Genomic DNA, 23,076 nt, shown 5'->3' with positions numbered 1-23,076 from the left:
ATGTGTCAGAAGAGGGGTGGTAGCAGTTTTATTAAGAAATATATTCACAATATTGATAAACTAGTTTTAAATCGGCAATAATCACTTTGTTGATGCAGCAGCAGGAAGAAGACGCCATAAACTCAACTGTTGGTTCTCAAAAGGAGTGACGATTACTGTACTTACACTTTATATGACAGATATGATGCTACATAATTGAGAGCATTTGTTCATTTTATTATTGATTTCTCATTTATATGGTACTTTTCAGTACAACAATCTACTACTTCTGTGCCTCTATAGCAGATTTAGTGCTGATGTGTTCCCTCAGTACACATACAGTAAAATATATTGAAGTGTATGAAACACTCTTTTAAAGGGGAACCCAGGATGTGTGTGTGTTCAGGATGGTTTTCGCTTAAAGGGTTTTGATAAGAATACCTGACAAGACTGTGCAGGCGGCTGTAACTGCAGTTCACAGATAGAAATACTATGTGGGAGTCTGCTGGAAGAGTTCTGTCACAACCGCTTTAAATGTGCCTAAAACTGTTGTAACAGAAAAAACAGAATAGTCAACACTATTTTTGTTCAAGGTCAGAGGTCAACAGGCTAGCTAAGAGGACCACCCTCGAATTCAATCAATAAATAAATGATTTTTTTGTGGAAAGTTAAAGCTGTAGCCTTGACCTCACTTTATGGTAGGATGGGAGCCTTTCAAATATCATGATTATGAGATGATTTGACTTTTAAAACAGACTGAACAATGGCTGAATAATGGCAAGATAAGAAGGTTCATACAATAAATAATAATAATAAAAAACAATCATTTAATTTATTAATAAAACAAGAAAAAAGGCAAAACAAACCAAAATAAGTGAAATAACTTATCTACATTTGAAATAATAGAAATAAAATGACCAAAATAAATAACAGCAAGTTAAAATCAATTAGAAAAAGTTCCAGCAATAATAATATTTAATATTTAAAGTAATAATTAAAACATCTATGTGACATTTATCAATATTTTCTTTTACTGACTGAGTGAAAAAAAAATGTTTTATGTTGGTTGAGAGAATATTCCAGGTAGAAGAAACTCTAGAAAAAAGTTTGTTTATTCAATCCATTATAGCATTATACCAATAATAAAAAACACAATGTATGACAAAAGAAGTTTGGTGTTTTATTCCAAACGACATTTTGCATGAATCAGATAGATTTGAATGTAGTCTTCACAGTTAGCCACAATAATTATTGATCATTTAGGTCAAGGCAGGTCACAGTGTCATATTCATGAGCACATTTGTTTCCTGTATGTGTGAGGAAAGATTGTCTCTCAATGTTTGGTACGAACCTAAATCACAAACATGCTGTCTCTTTAAAATTAGTGTCTGTCTGTGAAACATTGAACTAAAACTTCAAGATATCTGTTCGTAGTCATACTCAAGTACGTTATCTTATAGCTATAGAAACAGGATAAATTAGTCCATTTCATGTTTAATATATTGATTGAAGGGTGACACTTTTTTATAAAATGTCCTTCTAGATGGATGATTCTAAAAATACATATAAAAAGCTTGTGACGGATTTCATTCACAGTTCTTTGTTTGCAATGCAACGTTTAAGAAGTTATATTCATGTGTGACATGTTTCACCACTGCAACAGGTATTTTTGGCGTCTTATAAGTCCATGTCAGCAGGGAACTTGTATGTGGACATGTGTCACAATAAACTAACTAAACATGGGAGATCGTTCCTACTGTTAGAATTAACACTTGCTTTATTCTGCTGTGGAGCTGTGTACAGACCTCTGTGTCCTCAAGTGCCACTAGAGGGCGTGTAGAGTTGCCACATGGTGGCACATTGCAGTTTCAGTCCATTACATCATAGTTTATCAGCTAGAGAAAGTCCAAACACATGGACACAAAAAGAGAGACTTCCTGTTCCAGCCTGTGATCGACGCCATAAGTAGTTTTTCTGTTTGTTTTTTTTTTCTTTGGATGGACATGATTTGACCACGTTTGTAATGCTGTTGCCTTCATCTTGTAGCCAGTGATGATGTCATTATGCAGCAGGTAAACTATTGGCAGCCATTATGAAAACAGCAACTGATGCATAGGAAACATTGAATTTCCAGTTTATTAACTTATATTTCCTTCAAATGGTAATTAGTCTTTCCTGAAGAATAAATGTGTGTATTATCATTATCACAGTATATTAACAATCTGGACCATTGTCTTTATGTGATAAATAAAGGTTAAATATACCATACTACTATCTATCTATCTATCTATCTATCTATCTATCTATCTACTATAGTATAGTATATATACTACAAGTATGTACCATTCATTGTTTTATCTAAATCCTGTCCTGTTTTAACATTTTTAAAAGCCTTTTGCCACTGATAATATTTCTTCCATACATTGTAAACACCCCTTAAAGCACATAATATACATTACTATTATTATTATAAATCACAAAATTAGTGAGGAGGGTAAGAAACAAATACAACCAAAGGGCCAAATTAGATACACAATAACTAAAACAGACTAAATAAATCCAAAAACATAGAATAGTATAAATACTATAGTGATGTTATAGTACGGCGTCAAATGCCTCAAAATTGTTTGATTCACACTGACATTTTTTTCTAGTCAGGAGCTTTCAACGAATTCAACAGTTACTAATCAGCTCATGTCCAATCATTTAAACTGAAATATCCTATAAAACCTACTTTTTCTGATGAGCATTGTACCTGACTTTTAGAGATTATAGATGCACTTTAAACCAACTCCGAACCAGTTTCCCCACTCTGTTGATGAGATATATAGTGAAAAAGACAACATATATAGTTCATATAGGGCATATGAATCTAACTGGTACAAATGGCTATGAAAAAAGTCTCTTCTTTCAACTCTGTACACCCACAAACCGGGTCCACAAAGGCCGCCGAGCTCGTCTTGCTTACTGGGCAAATCCACCATTTAATGGCTTTCAACTGTGATTTGCTGACCAGCTGCTGACTTGTGTTTTTATCCCAGTGGCCCATTGCCGTTTCACTGGTGATTACACTGCTAAAGAGCTCCAGAGAGCTGGACAATGCCAGAGAGCTTTACATGTCACCAGTGTCATCGGCTGCAAAGAATAGGACGTCGCCATTGAACAAAATATCAGCCTGTTTACAGTGAGGGGCCACGATGGGCGGACAGGGGGAGGGGGAGCGTGTGCGTGAGGATGTGTATGTGTGTGTGTGTGTGTGTGTGTGTGTGTGTGTGTGTGTGTGTACATGTCAATACCTACCAGGAGACTGTGACTGTGAATGCAAAGGCTTTGGTGTGTGTATGTATAGAGCCTATGTGATCTGAGGGTGTGTGAACAACTTCAACAGAGCAGGGTGTTTGTTGGCTCACCAGCAGATACACCTCGCCACTACATTCAGGCATAGAGTTACTCAAAAACAAACAACACACAAGACTACGAGTCAAGTAAGAGAGGCACAACAGACAACATGTGGTCAGGCCAAAACCACAATTGTGCAACGCAAAGTGTATTAATGTCTGTTTAAATACAGGTAATAACAGAGGTCAAATGTGTCCCTTAAGTCTATGATTGTCCATGTCTCATTCTGGAATAATGAAACAAACACAAACACAAGTGGTTTTAATTCAATAAACAACCACAGTCACATCATTCTTTTCACAGCTACATGATTTGTCACGCATCTTATAAATGCAATGCTTGTTTGGCAGCTGACTCTCGAACCTCAAATGTCCGAGGCCTTCCACAAGCTTTTAAAAGCACCAGCGAAAGAGAGTTTTCAAAATGTAATAGTCCCTGTTCCCAACTGCATCGCTGTGTGCCTGGAACGTAACATTTGAGGAGTCATGAGTTCCACATATTGTTCCCCAAACAGGAAATGTCATCTATCAAAAGTAAGTTTTTCGAAAAAAGGTACCTTACAACTTGCCATAAACATACCGTGAGTTACTGAGCCAAGTAAGAAAATGAAAAAACAAGATGTGTTACCAAACCGCTGAACACCTGAGGAGCCAGGTTATCAAATTTAATGAAGCGATTAAAACATATTTAGTTTCTCTCTGATGTTCTTGCCAAGAGTTACATGAGAATATGACTCTCAAATCTGCAAGGAAAATATAAAGCTATAACCAGCAGCTTGTAAGCTAAGCATAGCATAAAGATAAGTACAACAACAAAAGATAAAGGTAAAACATATAACAACACATTTAAAGATAGATAGATAAATAGATAGAGAGAGAGAGAGAGAGAGAGAGAGAGATACTTTATTTATCCTGAGGGAAATTCAAGCTCACTTATTTACACATATTTCATGTGTTTAATCCGTACAAACACTGCAGTGTAAAAACAACATGTTGTGGTTTTACGGGGAGTTTGATTGTGGATTCTTTATTGGCCGGATGCAGTGACTTCCTGGAGTCTCTGATGGTTGCCTGGCAACCTCACAATGACGACAAGACTCTGGGAAAAAACTGCATCACATTACGTGACACACGCAGTCTTACATCTTATAAATTACATTAAATTTACAGTCATATGCATAAACTTGAAGAACAGATCATATTTTAAAAAAAACTTGTTAAATCTAAACTAGGCAGGAGGCAACATATATTTATATGTATATTTCATCCTCCACTGCATTCTCCACTGAGAGAGCAAGTATGTATGTGTGCACATGTCTCGTAAGCTGTATGTTGTGTTGATGTTGTTATGAACAGAACCAAACAGTAGCCTGGCAGGGACAAAACAGAGGGAGAGACATAGAGAGAAGGATGCAGAACAGAGGGATTAGAAGGTATTGTCACCACTGGTCGGACACTGATGTGTCATGGCTTGTTGTTCATATGCGACCAAAAACACACTCCATGACAACACACTTTCATCATATACCTGGCCTCTAAAACTGGAAATGGTAATAGAATTCATGCAAATGAAGTAACAATCTTTAATTTGATAAACACTTATCAACACTTATTACCAAGTTTAAGGCAGGCTCCTATTTATTGTGCAAAATATTGATCTAATCCTAAATTACGAAAATATTAGATTACCAGTGTGAAAAAACATCTGGAAAAGACTCCTTAAATCCTCCTTATCCAGCCTTTCTGAGCTGCTTTGGTTTGAGTCCTACAGCACAGGGAGATTGTTCTGTGACATGGTAAGGAAAGTAGTTTGGGCATCATTTCCTGTCTACTGGGGTACCTCAGGGATCCATGCTTGGTCCCCATCTCTTCTCAGTAAACACCACCTACCTTGCTCCAACTATTTGCATTCCCATTCCATTTCTATGCTGATGATACACAGCTTTATCTATAGATTGACTACTGAACTGGGGTCAGTTGGGCTCCAGGTCAAGAACCTCTGTTTGAAGTGGCTGTTAACATTTCTTGTTGGAGAGTCCCAGAAAATGTCCTAATCATATTTTTCAGTATGATGTAACAGACACACACAAAAAACACAATTTAGTTTTATCTGGACAAATTTGCCAATCAAATCCAGTTGTTTTTATTTGTGTGGATTATTTTATTTCATATTACACGTGCACAGCATACTGAGGCTATAGAAACATTTCATTCAAATACAGAAACATTGGTAAAGTTATTTAAATCAGTTTGACAGCAAATAGCTCTGCTTAAAGAAAACAGAAGCTGCATCTCAACACAACACAACACGACACAAGGTTATTTACCACACAGGGTTGTATAATGACATTCAGGTTTTTAGTTCCCTTTATGCTACTCGTAAAAACAAAATCTCTGCCTTTTAGTCAGTTTTATAAACCGAATACTCAGTGTTTCCTGGAATATGTGAATATAAAAATATGTACTTGTTGTAACCTGAGCTTAAAAAATAAAATGGAGATGAATAGAAAACAGTATATTTTGTAGATGCACCTTTAAAGAGGGTTGTCATGCTCCTAACATGCACTGTTCCATTTGTTTTGTTTCTTTTCCAGTTAAATGAAGCATTACAAAACTTATTTTAGATAATAACTGAACTCTATCAGCTTTTATCTGGCACTGATTTCCACACCCAAACGTTTTTTTTTATGACATTGTGTTCAGGCCGGAATCTGACATTTGACTGTTTGTTTTTCTCAACAGGAGGACTGAGATGTCTGATGGTCACGTGACTAAAATGTGAGTAACAGCCAGAGGAGGACGGCTGTTCCATTCATATCCCCCACACTTCATTCACATGGGATTGACTCAAAATTCCCATTTTAGGGAACATTTTGTTAATCTGCAGGTGAATAAAACATCAAGATGTCAGGTTAAAATCGAGCTAAAATGATAAACAAAAGTCTGTCCTCTCTAAACATGTTTTCTGAGACTACAAGGAATTATTTAATCACACGTTTGGCTGTTGAGGAGGCCACTCCAGTCAGTTTAATAATAGCATATTTATAGACATTCATATACAATAAAATCAGTTGTACAGCCAGAGTGCCAGTACTAATCAAGACTGGACTTATTTATAATTGGACCCATGAGTCAGTACACCCATCAGAATAGCACAGGTATGATGTGATGGATGTGAATTCATGGCAAGTTAAATGTTAAACGCTTTCTTTATTTCTCGGCTTTCAGTTTCTCATTTCATTGACAACACTATTTCTTTCTTTACACCCCTTGACACACCCGTCATTCAAACACAGAGCTATAGCAACCAGTGCTACACCCTTCATAATAATGAAACCATTTACAGCATGCTCTGGGAAACTACATACATGCCATGATCGGTACTGACAGACAGCATATTTCAGGCTTTAGTCATAAACACTTGAGGAATCCTGCAAGCTGAAGTCCTAATAAACTCCAGCTGCAGAGAAGCTTCTGTGCTGTTGGTCAGCACTTTTTAACACATGGTCCTAATATGTCAGACCAGATATGACACAGGATAGTGATCGATCTTTAACCTTTTAATACCACAATATCTGTTGCCACAACAATCTGGAGTTAACACCCCATAACAATGTGTGGTGATTTATTGTTGCTATTTTATTCTTGCTTGTAATTCATGTATTTACACTGAAATAATTACATTTTATTATTGTGTCCTGTGTACAATTACGTCCAGGACACCAGATTTAACCAAACCTGGACCAAAAAACACTCTTGCTAATTGTTGAAATGCACTTAGCTGTGCATTGAATCTTAAGTTTCTCCAATGTTGTGACTTAAGTCTGCTATTTTATTTTGTGCCTTGATGTTTTGGTGAAACTTTGTATTTTTGGATTTTAATATAAAAATGTCATATTCTTCCTCTTTTCTTTTCGGTTACCTGTATGTACAGTAATATGCACATTAACAGGTTGAGCACATGTTGATTCGTTCATACTAACAGAAAACAGGTTTTTCCAGGACTGCTGCTGATTTGAACACCTTCACCATCTAAATTATGGTGCTTTTTAATTTCATATCTAAAATTAGTGCGAACACATTAACCCCATCATATGTTTCTGGAAGTCCACACATGTTGGAGGTCATTAAAAGGCCTCAGTATGCTTCAAACAAGAGTAAAACCCCTTCCCCTCAGACCTGTCTGACAGCAGAATTGGGAAGGCTGTTTTGCAGCTTTTTTGAAAGTGACAGTTGTGTGCAGAGGTGTGGAAGTTGCAGGGTTTTTTTTTTATTTCCACTGCTTTTCATGTCTACAACTGAGTGTAATAACTTGAATAACTTCACGGCAGGTTTTTCACACCGTCTTTCAATGTGGCTATTCAGAAAAATAAGATGTGGTCGGACAACACTTTTGTTTTAAGCATACTGAATATATACTGAATATTCTCCAGATATTTGTGAACAGCCGCCCCAAGGCCACACCAGCTCTTCCAGTAGCCAATCCTCCAATCAGCACTTGTCAAGCACAAGAAAGAATTTACTGTGCATGTACCGACATGACCTCCATGTTTTTACTGGAATTGAAGAGACTTTAAGATGTTTTGAAATTACATACCAACACAGTGACCAATTTAAGAGCCTAATGTCACAGTTATGATGAGAAAAATTAACATAGTAGTTCACCTGGTGGAAAAAAACAATGAATGAGAAATGTTGTGTGGGCGGTAACCAGTAGCTGACTCTGGTCTCTGTTCATACATGTATGTGGAAGGTCATCAGTACAGTCCCTGTAACTGTATATGACATGTGAACATGATGAATTACTGTGGGGAGTTAAAACCTGTTATTTAGTTTCCAATGTGGATTATTAAAAATGTTGCATAATTTATTAGAGTTTATACTCTACTTAGTTACATTACTACAACTATGTTGGTTTTTATTGTTTATGTTGTACATCCATTCATCTTTATAGTTTATATACACTTTCTGGTTATAAGATAAACAGGATTTTGTTGTATTGGTACTTTAAAGATAAATCTAATCCAGTGGTGGAAAGTGAATTCACTTACCAAAGTATTGTAAGGTAGGAGGTATTTATACTTCACTTGAGTTACATTTTATGCCACGTTATAACTCTACTCAACTACATTTCAGAAGGATACAGTTGTAATTAAGATAAGATAACATATACTTTATTGATCCCACACTGGGTGAAATTCACTTGCTACAGATAAGAAAATACACATTAAATAAAAAATAGAATAGAAAAATACAAGATATAATGAGAATAGAAAAAATAGGAGCGTGACTATACACAGTGACTTTGTAGATGAAACAAACCTTCATAAACATACGATGAACAAATGATGCATTGTTATATATTAAACCACATCACAGGTTAAATAAATCTGTTAAAATTAGCTCCCCCTCAACTACCGACAACAGTGCAATGTTTCTAAGACATGAATCTATAATTAGGATAAAACATTCTGCATGGGGCCGTTCTACTTCTGTATTAGTACTTTTACTTTTGATTACTGTTTGAATTTTAAAGACAACCCATCTTTTACTTCAGTAACGTCTGAAAACTTCTTCCACCACGGATCTCTATTAATAACTCTGCATGAACAGGTGAACGTTGCCTTTTCCATGTCTCCTTGAGGAAAACTGCGTCTGTTACTTTACTAATCTGAATAAAAAGCAGTGGTTGAATGTAACTAAATACATTTACTCAAGAGCTGTAATACAACTTTAATGTGCTTGAACTTGAGGATTGAGTATTTCTTTTTCATGCGACTTTATACTTTATACTATATAGCCAATATTGTACTTTTTACTTTATTACATTTATCTAACAACGTTACTGACTTATTTTACATTGCAGATTCAGATTAATAATACAAAATATAGAACCAATCAATTATGATATACAGGTTAAGACACCCTGCAGTTTATACATCAGTTATAATTTAGCTCCTCCTTTAGCAGCTGCAACATTAGTGATTCTTACACATTAATTTATCTCTCTGAAATGGGCCATTATGCTTTTTTACTTTCGGTAAGTAAGCTCATGAATTCAGGACTTTCACTTCTTCCACTGTTAAAAAGCAATTGTGGCTGCAGAGTCACAATTTCAAGCTTCATTTCTTTTTCATTCAACAGAAACCATAACTTTCGTTCTCAAACATAAATACACTTTCACTCTTTCCCATCTCTCTCTAACTCTCTCTCTCTCTCGCTATTATATAATCAACCACACTGACTGAAAAGGCCCTTTACTGTTGATGCACACGTTGGATGTTACACACACACACACACACACACACACACTTCCAGTTACTTATGGTGAAATTATAAAAATTATCTGGAAAACTGTGAGCGTGAACGCACACGTGTAGCTCCTGTGTGGACACGTGTGTGGTTAGGGGTTTTTTTTTTTTTTTAGGTGCGTTTTCCCACCTTCTTTGACATGTTTTTAGAAAACACGGTTGCGTGAAACACTCGAGTGAAAGGCGGACAAATGTCAGCTCTTCATCACAGGGTTTTATAACCCTGTAGTCACAGAGAAAAGCTCGTGTTTTGGACGGATATTTAATGAGGTAACGGTGATTTGCGGACGCGTCCAGAGGGCGAGACCGACGTCATCCAGGGTTCCGCGCTGCGTTCACGACAATCGGAAAAATCTAATTGATCGTAGAGACGGGTGTGTGAACATTATGTGTACAAATATGCAGGCAGAGTGAGTGAGTGAATGCATTTAAATATGAAAATTATGTTTATTTAATACAAATACATACATTTTTTTAATAAACATTGAATTAAATAAACAAATCAATTAAATCGAAAGGGGGGTGTTTTGCTATAAGTTGCACACTAATCTTAATATTTTCTGTGTGACTGGTAAAACGGAAGCAAGTACACCTTCAATTTCAAGGTACTTTACTTGTAGTATTTGTATTTCCATTTAATGCTACTTTATATTTCACTTACTTACTTTGCAGACTAAGATATTTCCTATAAAACATCAACCTATAGATTTGATGCGTTGTTATTGATCAATCTACAGAAATGTTAAATAAATAACACTAGTTAACCAGGCTAAAACAATAAAACACGGCTTACATGTCAATAATATTCCAATAATCTAATTCATATAATAATACACTAGTCTGAGTAATTTTACTTTTGATAGTTGAAGTATATTTTGATATGAACAAATGTGTTTACAACATAGGCAAAAGAACAAAAAGAACAAAAAGTGATCGATTGTCAAAAATTAACAAAAACACAAATAGATGAAAAATAAAGGGGATGTTCAAGTTGCTTAAGAATTCAATACAAAGGGATTCACTGACGTGGTGTATCCAAAAATGACAATGACTGTAGGTCTACAAGTAAAAATGTTTTACTTTTAATAGAGTATTATGACATTGTGGTTTTACAATTTTTACATAAATTATAAATTAATACTTCTTCAAGCAGTGGTGACTTGTGTTAAATTAAAAGTAACATAGGCCTTCATGTGTTAGAAAACAGACAGCCTATATGATCAATGTGTCATTAGCTACTAAGGTTTGATATGTCTGATGAATAGCCTTCCTGTCATGTGTTAGGCCAACGGCTATGTGGCCGGCTACAGAAATGAATCAACTCCTCAAAGGAGGACAAAGAGAGCTTTAATCTAATCAAACCACACATTACAGACACGATAAAGCTGATCTACAACCTGGAAAGTTTCTGAAACCCAAGTTGCTGTGACTGTGACATGTAGAGGGCAGTGAGAGGTGACGGTGTATTGACCACTTTATTTTATTTATTTTTTGGAGCATATGTTATTTGTATAATCAAGATGATGTTTTGCATTTTAATCCAAGCTTTTATTGAGGGGCAGTTGCAATTTATAACAAAATGGTGCATTAAAAACATGCCGCAACACAATACTAGGTTGGTTTATTCCTCTTTTAAACACAATGTGCATTAGAGGAATAAACCAACCTAGTATTTTGTTGCGGCATGTTTTTAATGCACATACTAGGTTGGTTTATTCCTCTTTTAAACACAATTTTGGAATAAACCAACCTAGTATGTGCATTAAAAACATGCCGCAACACAATACTAGGTTGATTTATTCCTCCTTTTAAACACATTTTTGGGAATAAAGAGTAAATAAAGAGGAATGAACTTGATTAAACTCCTAATTTAACACATTAGGGAAAAAAAAAAAACCCCTCTCTATCCATGACGCATTCAGTTACGCTCCAAAAATAAAGTGACACTTTATGACTTCCGAAACAGGAAATCAAGAGGTTTTACGATGAGGAAGCACTTGAAAGCAGCATCTCAACCTGACTCCCCCCCCTCCTCCCTCCTCCCTCCCCTTCCAAAAGCGCGCTCCCGTGGTTTTTTTTTACGTGGCTACTCCCCCTCTACGGCGTACGTGCGCGCACCCCTCTATCGCGTGGTGGGGATCATCCATATTGCTGCTAGTGGTGGAGTTAAGGTTGTAATCCTGAGAGGCCCTCGGACACGTTTCTTTATTTTTTTTTTACACATGTTTTAATCCAGCGCTGACTACTCTGAAGCTCTTCGGGTCTAGGAGCGACAGAGGAGCGGCAGACTCCGCGGAACAACTTCACATTTCCCCCTTGAAATTGAAGGCGAATTAGGGCCGGGGAGGGAGGACTGGTAATCCTGAGGGGGGAAGAAAGACGGTGGTGGGAAATGGCCACTCAGGTGGAGACTCTCCTGCCCGGCAACCCGCTCGCCAAGGCGGAGGAGCACGGCAAAGTGATCCGCGGTGAGCCGGAGGAAGAGGAGGGCGGCCGGGGCGACGGGGCCAAGCGGCAGACGGGTGTCGCCGACCAGGGGAGCAGCAGCGGCGGCAGCAGCCCCGGGCAGGGAGGCACCCCCGGTACGGAGGAGCAAACCTCCAAGCAGGCGACGGGCGAGGAGGAAGAAGAGGAGGAGGAAGAGGAGGAGGGCAAAGGAGGCTGTGACAGCGACGACAAGCAAAGCGAGGAGGGTGTTAAAAGCGGCAACAGAAAGGAGTTTACTGAGGCTCCCCCGCCCAAGGTGAACCCGTGGACTAGGAAAATGAATGCGGTGACCGTGGTCAGCGTGAATGGACAAGCACACCACGGTTTGTAAACCCCCCCCCTTTTACATGTTCCTTTTAACTGGCTGTCAAGTGTTGTTGTCGGTGTTGGTCGGTTGTCCGTCCAGGTGTGCTCACACAGGGGCGACCGAGCGGCTGTCACAGGGGTCAGATATTCATTTATTACATTTATATATATGTGTGTGTGTGTGTGTGTGTGTGTGTGTGTGGTAGCCCCTCTTGTTGCTCCCTGCAAGCTGGTTATATTTGGAGTTAAACCCCCTCCTCCTCTTCTTCTTCCTCCTCCCTGTGAAGGCTATTCTGGGAGTGGGGACCCATGGGTGGCTGATTGCACAAGGGATCACACCCTTTTTTTAAACAAACAAACAAAAAAAAGTTTAAATGCTCTCCTAATAATAATCTTTCCTACATTATATATGACTTTTTAATTATTTTAGTGTTGCTATAGCTGTATAAATGAGGAGATATGAGTGTTGTGCATTGGCTGTAAAGTCAGATAAAAGCTGTATGCATCGGCCACTGTGGCATCAATAGGGTGTATTTTTTAATAGGAAGAGGAGGAAAACAACTTTAATTTCCAGCTGTGTCACCATGCATGCTTAAAAACTTTAAAGTTAGAATTAGACAGTAGCTCAGATATCCTTGCTTCATCACCATGTTCTTCCTCCCCTCCCTCCCCCCTTGTGTGCCTCATCTCCACACACACACACACACACACACATTAGGTGACACATTGCTTGCCAAAAGATTTAAACCCTGGTGGTTACTACTGTTTGTTTTGGTGCAGCAGACAGACATTAATGAGACATCCGCCTCTTGTCTCGCATTGCATCAATTAGGGGGAAAATCAATAAATAAATAATAATAATAATAATAATAAAAAAAAAAAAGCCACGAGTCTGGCTGGCTGTGTAGCTGCTTAGCCAGCTAACAATAGCACACACACACACACACACACACACACACACACACACACACACACCCCTATTTGGCCTAGTGCGTCGTTAAGCCCGTCCCACTCAGATGTTAGCTTAGCTTCCAGGTGGTTTCTTTTACCCCCTCTTCCTCTTCCTCCTCTCCCTCCTCCTCCTCCTCCCTCACAGTCCCCGTGTGCTAAAACATGTCAGCCGTACGAACAACAAAACAACAAAACAAACCCAACCTAGTGTGAAACATTACGTCTCGTTTAATCTTTAAATAAAGGAGCAGGTTTGTTGTGAGTCGTCACGTGTTCACTCCACGTGTTCCCCGAGAGAAAGGCATGGGCGCTAGTTAGCTGGCAGGCTAGCTGCGTTGGATCGGTGCAGCCTGACATGGGGGGGGGTTGAAGCTGCCTGGTGTTGTTTTCGTGGTTTCGTGGTCGTGTGTTTGTTGTCAGAGCTTTTAAAAAAAATAAATAAATAAATAAAAAAGACCCCGAGCTCCTGGTAGCTTGTCCACCCCGCTAGTTTGAGTTAGCGTGGAAGCTAACAGACAGTCATCATGGCTCCTGTATGAGCTCACGCTGGTCCGGAGCTATAAATTACAACTAATTATGCTTTGTCATAAAAATACACGTGGGGGTTTTGGTCAAATTGAAGGCTGATTGCCAGAATTAAAGCCACTCTAATCCATAATGTGGACTGATTAGTGTTTAATCACATGGAGACAGCTCCCTTCTCTGCTCTGTGTCAAGGCAACGTGGTGTCTTGCCTCAAAGCCATGTGTGCTTTTTTTTCCCCCTTCTTCTTCTCCCCCTGAACACAGTCAGGTCATCCTGGTTCTTTGTGATTTGTGTTGTTTGTTGCAGTGCTGAAGCTGTAACTAATGTAGACTTCAGGGTACAGCCTGTACCCTGAATCTGGAGTGGTCTGGGTCGATGTGCTCCAAAAGCTGTCACATCAGCAAGTAAACCTGGCAGGGAGCCAGAGGTTGAGATAACCAGTCAGTAATGCCCCCCCCCTTTTTTTTTTTTTTTTTTTTAAATTTTGCATTCAAAGACCAAAAGCTGGATTGTGTGTTTTAGAGCAGTGGCTCCGAACTCCCCCCCACCCTTGTGACCCCCGTAATACAAAGCCATGTCTACTTAGATGTTGTCGTCACAGGGTGTGTTTATAACCCGTGAGCGGTTGAATCCAAGAGTGAATTTCCCTTCTCTGATAGTTGAATTTGAATGATTCGTAGAGACGTGAGGAGGTAAAACCGCACTGTATGTCACAAGGGGGGGGGGAGGAAAGACTTGTGACTGCATCGTGAGGAAATCTGTTTGATCTTTTAGTGATTTCAGCTTAAAATGTAGCAACACTCAACAGTTTTACAGTTATTTTCTAAAAGATTGTAGCATCGTCCGTAAAGTTCTTGTTTTTTAAGGTTTCATTTTGGTTTGAATGATTCGTCTCTAACCAAAAAGGAAGGGCTTGAGTCTGTCACAGGTAGAATGCTCTCTAATCAGTCATGTGTACTCTCATTGTGTCCTTGAACAAGGTCCTGGACTCGTATCCTGGATAAGAACGCCAGCTGAATGGCCGAAAATGTATTTCCACGGCCCGGGCGGCTTGTTTTTAGGACCACAGTTAGGAGTATGTTACTGTATGTGACTTTAACTTGTGGCAAGCGAGGGGTGGATTTGGATTCTGGATAAGACGCCCATTTTCACAATCACCTCAGGCGTGCCACTAGCAACAAGAGTGTACTGTTGAATGTTTGGAAATATTTTAGCCTAAAGGATACAGTGGCGAGGCACGTCGCCTGCTTGCTTTTCTTTGTCAATGCAGAGTTGGTTTTACTTGTTGGAACTGGATAACTGAACTTTTAAAGTTAATTTTTCCCCAAAGAGAAATTTGTCCCGCAGCCAAGTGAAAACTGGACCAGTCTCGCAATACCAGACGATTGGAGATCTCACCACCTACTGATTTGTCTGGGGATTTCTAAATGCCAAGTAGTTGCTTGAATGGCTGCTAACACACATTACACCCCTAACTTCAAGGACATGTCTTACCTCTTCCCTCATCCTCCTCTGTAGTGACACAAACTGGAGAAATAGCAAATCACTTTGTAACATGGAGAGAGCTTTTTAAAACATTGAAAATGGATGTACCGAGCAACGTGAAGAGTGTGTACAAGCACACAACTTCCGCATGTTATCGGTATCTAAAAAGATTTGAGACTCTGGCGTTTAGAGACTGGCTTGTGAGTATAAACCTGGACGAACACACAAATTTCATCATGAAATAGGTACATAAAACATACAGTATATGTAAGACATGAGCCAAAACCTCCTACATCCTTTCATATAAGTGCATATAGAACCTGTAGCACATCCAGCCATCACCATCCAACCAACAATCAATGCTTGAAACATCATTACCACCCACTTCTTGGTATATGGAAAACTGATCATCAGCTGACTCATCGTAAGCATTTAACACTTTCATTGCACGAGAGATAGAATATATTTCCATTCTGTTAGACCTGACCTTCGATACACTGAATCTCTGTCCAAAGGAAACTCAAACTTTCCCTACAGGGGTCAGAGAGGACATTATTAATCGGAAAGGATTTGAGGCTTAGACATTGTTCTCGTGGGGAAAATGCGAGGCAGATCAGGCAGTTTTAAAGCCAGTGATCTTACACAGCACTTACACCATGGAAACCATGTGATGCTGCATGCTCTCATCACCTGTCAAAATAGTTAGGATTGTTTTAGCTCCAGAGAGTAGACTCACTAAGGTTTGGCTGCCGGTGATTCCAGTAGTAAACATGCCTGTGACGGTCTTGTCTTCAGGGTGTGTGGCTGCATTCTTCGTACCGTCACCAAAAACCACCATGCAACGACAGGCTGGTCTTTAAAAAAGGCCTGGCCACAGACCTGGAGGTGCCTTGTGGAGTTTTTAAGGTGTCTTTTGAGGTCTATAAATGGTGTTAAATGTATTTCCCTCCTCCATAACAAGTTGTGCATAGTTTACATACTTGGTTGCTTGGTAGCATTCTTCTTCACTGCCATTGTTGGTATGTACCAGATCACTCCCCATTAATTTCTTTTGAAGAACCGGGGATGAGACGCTTTGTTTTCTGGTTGTGAGCCTCTTTAGCTTTGCAGAAAGTTCACTCTGATTGACAAGTGAAATTACGAGGCTCTCTTATATCAAGACAATTAGAGAGAGTGGGTAGAATGCCCTCTCGTTCTGGAAAGATGGATTGTTTATATAATTATATGGCAAAATCATGTAAGAAGCAGAAGAGGAGGGATGCTCCGTCGATTCAGTGACTGCACAGGTAGTGACAGAGGTTAATGACAGTAATGTGTTTGTGTGATAGCAGCTAATAACATAATAGCTGTATAATTTTCGTCTTGATGGTTGTCAGCCCTGCTCGTCTCACTAGCTACAGCAGTTTACACATACAACCCTGGCCCACGCTACTTCCTGTCCCGCCTGCCTTTTGCTGGAACCACGTGACTAAATTTTACCAGGTGAAATCCGGTCTGAACACACCGTTGCTGGGGCAGCTCGGACTGTTGTGTTGGAAGCTGGTCTAACATTGACATTTCTGGCATTTAGCTGAATCACTGCTCTGTTTGTGATGGGTCATGTGACACCGTCTGTGCAGCTGTGAAGATGTATTTATTGTGTTCACTCCATCAATAGTATGTTGTTCTGTATGTTTTCCTAAATGTTGGCAGAAGGGCAAACATGAACGATGTCATCACACTGACCCGGTGCAGCCAGGGTCCTTTTTTATTTCTCTAACTTGTTAATGCATTTAGGTAAAACTAAATTGGGTCTAACACAACTTTTTAGTACATTTTAATGCTTTATGGTTCAGAATTTAAAATAATTTCCCAAACAAGTAGCCTCTGTACCTCTGAACAGTTAAATGTCTCCATTCTTCAGTATATTTTGGCCCCATGAAGGGAGTTCATGGTGAATTAGTGATAAGTGCTTGCAGTGGTTTTGCCCGCCTTCTTCTGATGGGCCACCACAGAACAAGAGTTCCTGTGTCTTTTTATAAACAGGCACTCTCTGCTTAAATCTTTTTCTTAAACATTATATTTCATTCATTCAGTTAGATGAAGCAACGCAAACATCGGTTTTCAGCTGATTCTCACATTCTCGCTGCAGTTTTGGTGCTAGCAAAATCCAATTAGCTGCAAACGAGAACATACTGTGTAAAACATGGTACAATTGATCAGGCAGTCCCGTGTGCAATATTAACTCTAACTGCCAGCAAAATGCTGCCACTTTGGCTAAGCAAGTTAGTTCCCTGTCCCGCTGTGGCACCTGTTGTTGCTAACTGACAGTAAAACTGTGTTCGGACTGTAAATAGCCCCACATCCCCAAAAATAATGCAAGGGGGAAATGCTGGTGCGTTTCTGCAGGTACTGGTGAGAAGATGAAACATGAGCCAGGAAGTCGAGACAGACTGAAAGGCAGAATAAGCAAAACTACTTTGGACTGACAATATTGGAGCCATGATTTGCCAGAATTTTTTTTTCTTCTTTTGAGTCATAAGTGGCATCCTGCAGCATCAACACCCGGTTGTTTTGTAGACTGAAATGAGTAGTGGGGGCTGCCTGATAAATGGATCATTTTAATGTTTTGGGGTAATAATTGCTTCAGAATGTGCTACGAGTGTTGGGACTGATGATACCCAATTATGACTGTTACGACACACAGTGGCACATTTGTTAATCACAAGGGTGTACTTGGGCATAAGTGCTGCATGAACCTAAAACTGAGACTAAAACCAGGCTTCTATACTCATGTCTTTAAGACCTGCTCCAACTGAACTGAAGTAATGCTGTCAAATTCGAGACCCAAAACCCCACCCAAGATTTTGCATTATTTAATAAATGACTGAGAATTGGCTTTCAAATAGCACATGTGGACTATTGCCACAGTCAGAGGAACAGAAATGTCTTGACGAATTAAATTTATAAAAACCAAACTGTAACCCAACCCTGACACCTGTCTGGGCCTGTCAGGTTCACGTAGTGGAACTCCAACAAAGTAAAATGATTTCCTTATCCATGCACCACACTACGTGGTTACTGTAAGGATGAATGAAATATTTATTTTGCAGATGTATTGTTGAGCTCCTTTTTGCTATTCAGCCCACAGGCATCCAGTTTGTTGAAGTGTTTGTGTGTGTGTGACTTTACTTGATAAATGAGTGCATATTTCCCTTACGCCAGACATGGAGGTGCTTTACAGCTGCAGCAGTGTGTGACGTAGCTCCTGTAAGCAGTGCAGAACACCTTCATAGTCTTAACTATCCATAATAATTCAAAGAGGCATTTTGCTAAGGCAAGAACATTCAAAATTATCATTCTTTTTTCATTTTTGAATTGTGACCATGGTATGTATGGAGCAGGACATTTCATAGTTGAAAAGTTAAACATCTCTGGTATAGACACGCCCAGCCTTTGAATATGTAGATGTTGATGTACTGTGGTAATGGTATTAAACTCCAAAAGAAAATATTTCTGATTCTGAAACTGCAGCTGCCCACAAATGTAATCACGGTTACAGTTTCTCATTTTGAAGCATCAGACATGGCACTCAGTCCAAGTGCAGCCTCATTTAAAGTCAGTCTTCTTGCTGTTGTGAAGAATGCAGGCTGTCATGTAACGCTGTCCTGTAGCTGAGGTGTGACCCCCGTGGTTAAGGAATCAGGAGTGACTTGTGGGTCTGCCAAATGAATAAATGTAAATGTGGGTTCGGCTCTCTGCATTAGCATTCCTTTAGCATGTGCAGGAGAATTGATTAACACATGCAAATTAAACCCTGTGTGACCAAATTTGGTTAGAAAAGGACTGTTGAATAAAACCTTCACATGACTTTTAGCTAGTCTACAAATTAAAACAGCTTTTAGTCTAGGAAAGGAAAAAATAAAGGAAAACATCAGGCAGGGAAGTGTGAATTAGACACTTAATAAATAATATTAAACACTGTTATTTAGCTGTACACAGATGTAAGGTTAGTTTTAAGTTTTTTTTTTATTAATGCACAGTATTTGTCAACAATTATAACTTGATGAATTTGACATTATTACAACAAAACACTTTAGTATATTGGCATTTATTATGTTCATAGACCAGCCTGGACTTATGGGTGCCCACAGAAGGAGTCATAGTTGTTGACAGGCGCATTATTAAACACTTACATCTATTTACAACTATATTATATTGTAGTGTTTATTAAACGTTTTTATACTGCTTACATACGTGGAACTGGGGTGAGTTAGTTATTTGGTGCCACAATCTCCTTGTTTGTTTTTCACATGAAAAACCTTTACTCTGTGCGTACTTCTTTCTTGCCAGCTCTAAATGAAGTTATGAATATGAAAGGCTCTGAAGTGTGTGATGGTTTGAAGCTGCTTGGCATTCCTGCAAGAGTCTCATAGAATTGGGGAGGTGGGGGTGTTGCTGTTTCAAAATTAGCATGGACGCCTCACTTGTCTCCCACAGTTGTCCCTGCTCTGTGAATCTTGTCCTCTTTGTTGTGGCCTTGAAGAGGCAGACTCCCAACTTCCTTCAACAGACACCTCGGGGGCTGCTTGTAGCCAGGTTTTACGAGGCTTTTACGAGGATACTTGACAAAGGTCACGAACCGGGAAGGAGTGCTGACGCGTGAAGGGGTGAAGTGGAAGTACTGTTGCAGGAGAGAAGGCCGCCACGGTTTCTGAATGGGTGTTCACTGTGTTGACGTGAGCTCAGATGATCCGTCTGTAGAAATGATGTATCTTCATGTTTGCTGGTTATGGTGAAAGTCAATGCCTTCTGCTGCCCCAAATCTAGAGGATCTTTAATTCTTTAACTTAATTTATATTCTAGTGGAAATCCCAACATCTCCAAAGACTCCAAAAATTCCAGGCTGAAGTTTGAGGAGCAAGCGGGCGTGTTTACCGTGAGTTACTAGAGGTCAAGGCTAGGTGTGTGTGCTGTGTGTGAGTGTGGGGAGAAGAGAAAGGGAGCAGATTAAAGTAGTAAATAAACAGTAAAATCAGGTGGAAAATGACCTAGAATAACCTACTGTCAATACAAATATGATATAGGCGTACACCGCTACCACCCCGTGGGCCGCCGCCACCGCTGCAGTTACACTGTCTTAACGAGAGCTCAACAGTCCAGGGAGCGAGTGTGTCGACACGAGACCGTGGACTTCTGTGTCGCAATTTCGGTCTCGGTTTCAGAACCGTTACAGCCCTACCCAAAGGGCAACTTGAGGCAAGTCTAAGGTCAGAAAAGGAAGTCAGAAAAACAGGAAATCCCGCTAACAGGAGAAATCCAAATCCTCGTGTTGTTTCGTGTGGTGCTTTTTTAAAATATTTGATTGCGTTCGTAGTGTTGTACGACGCGAGGGAGCTTCTCTGAATCACGGCTTTGCAAACGTTGCATTTTGCTGTCTTGCTCTTTCCAGTGTAAAGTATTTCCATACAGCGGACATGTTGGCTAGCCACAATGCTGCTCAATGCTATCCTGCTAGTTGGCTGCAAACTGTGGAATGGATTTCCTGAGTGGAGGCGTGTCTCATAACTCTGTCTCATTGAGCCGCGCCTCCGTTCAGGAAATCCATTCCACAGTTTGCAGCCAGCTAGCAGACATGGCTCTTGGATATCGGAAATCTGCGCAGGTTGGATCGGGAAATTCCGATACGTGAATTACGCTGGTATCCGTCCCGATACCGATACTGGATCGGATCGGCCCCATCCCTACTTGAAGCTGCACAGTTTAAGCCTGTTGTCTGTGGTTCCCACTCTACTCCACCTCTCCAGTGGCCCAACTCGACCTGCTTTATCTTGTGTCTGGACTGGATGATAGCAGCACATCTCTCTGCGAAGGCTCAGCACTGCAGTCATTCGCTCAGGGTGTGGACTGTGTACATCAAGGATGGGTCCTGTTAATGACGCAAAAAGGAATTTTATTCAAATTTGTTTTACTGAGCAGGGTGAGCCATGAGAGAGAAACACGTGTCACACATTTTAATGTGATTACTATTACTACTACTACTGTGAAATGAACAATTTGGAGTGTTTGTTGGTTTAATCAAGTGCACACTGAGTGGATGAGTCATTGTTAACCAGAAATAAAGCTGCAGCTGCTGATGGACGTGGAGCTAGTAGTTGTCTTCTTTCATAATGGAGAATATCTGAGAATGAAGTGAATGTAGGATACTAGGAAATCTAAAAAAAAAAAAAACCCACATCACATCACAAAGACAGCCAGAAAGGACAAGGGAGTTAAATCCTGTGTGAGGCAAGAGTTTGTGCATTCACTCCAAACCTCCAAACCAGTTGTTCTTGTCGTGATGTTTTTTAATCGGTGTGAAAAGCAAAAAGCTGCAGTGTCAACTCTAACCATTTCATCAGAGGGTGTAGCAGGCTGTCAGTGCTCTGTGCTGCTCCAAGCTTGAACACATGTTCCCGCAAGCATTCCTGTTTATACCCTCCGGCATTGGCTTTTACTTTCAACCTAGCAAGGCTTTTACTGTGAAGAAGGTACAGGTAATGCAACGCATTTGTGAAAGAGTAAGCCGAATTTTGTTAGTGACGCTCTCCTTCAATAACAATTTCAGTGCTATTAGGCTGGTGTTGGCAGTAAACAATGCTGTTTACCTCGATGTGCTGTCCTGTGGATAAGCATTAGCGCTGTGCTAGCAGTGAGCTATCTTGAAGGCTGGCAGTTGCCCTCTGCCTCTCAAAAAACATATATAGTTTTTAATAATTGTAATGTGAAAGACATTAAGACACGTTTAACTCAGAAAATACTGAGAAATTGACTTGTTTTTAAGCGTTGTTGATCAGCAGCAACACACTGGAGCTGAAATGTGTTTGAAAGGACCTGCATCCTAGAATAGATGTTAAGATTCATCCAGGAATTTGGATGCCAAGCTAAACAGTTTTTATTGGTTGAGATTTAAAGGGAGGTTAGTTATGCGAAGCCCAGGCCACTCTTGTTACGCGACCTGGAGTTAACATGTGTATTTCTGTGCAGGTTGTCTCTGAGTCTCTGCGTACACAGGGAGACGCCTCCTGGCTCTCTGCTGTCTGAGCTTTTTACTCCGCAAGAGGTGATGTCACCACAGTGATCATCTGACGTGTGTGTGTGTGTCTGTCTGACGGCGTACGCTGACCATCGTTTCCTCCATATTTGGTTCTTGCAGACAGGCTTCCCTCCTCTGTCGTCACTGTGCTTTCAGTCTGGTGGTAGCACATGCAGAGCAGCTTGTAGACAAAACTCTTAACTGATTTAGTTTCACTCTGATTAAATGTTACCCTACGCTTTAAATGTAAGAATTGACTATCCATTATAACATGATTTTTAACGTGATTATCACACCACCTCATCCAGTTCCTGTTTCTCTGTAATGAGCTCATATAAAATAAGACATCTCAGCTGCCTTTCTGGGAACTGTGTGTTTTATAATAAGGCTTTTATATATCAGAGCCTGGCTTCTGTAGCTGTTTTGTTGAATATCGTCATGTGACAAAGAGGTCAGAGTGCTGCTTTTCTCCCCATAACTTTCCACTGTAACTGGGAAATCCCTGAATCCAACTCTCACCTCAAATAAGTAAATCTTTCAAATACAATATGGTCTCAGAATGATGATACAATACAAAAAA

The 23,076-nt window shown here is 39.8% G+C and overlaps 1 protein-coding gene across 2 annotated transcripts in view; it reads left to right on the top strand.

Annotated features, from left to right (window-relative positions):
- The first annotated feature begins 11,802 nt into the window (after nt 1-11,802).
- Nucleotides 11,803-23,076, top strand: part of larp1 (La ribonucleoprotein 1, translational regulator) — a 49,870-nt gene continuing 38,596 nt past the window's right edge. For both annotated transcript variants that reach the window (XM_051402577.1, XM_051402576.1), the window contains exon 1: nt 11,803-12,498. In XM_051402577.1, the coding sequence (XP_051258537.1) occupies nt 12,081-12,498 (418 nt within the window). In that variant the 5' untranslated portion in view covers nt 11,803-12,080. The remainder of the gene's footprint in view (nt 12,499-23,076) is intronic.

Source organism: Dicentrarchus labrax, unplaced genomic scaffold (assembly GCF_905237075.1).
Source record: "Dicentrarchus labrax unplaced genomic scaffold, dlabrax2021, whole genome shotgun sequence".
Classification (NCBI taxonomy): Eukaryota; Metazoa; Chordata; class Actinopteri; family Moronidae; genus Dicentrarchus; species Dicentrarchus labrax.
The sequence above is the reverse complement of the archived record's forward strand: the minus strand, read 5'-3'. Positions and strand labels throughout refer to the sequence as shown.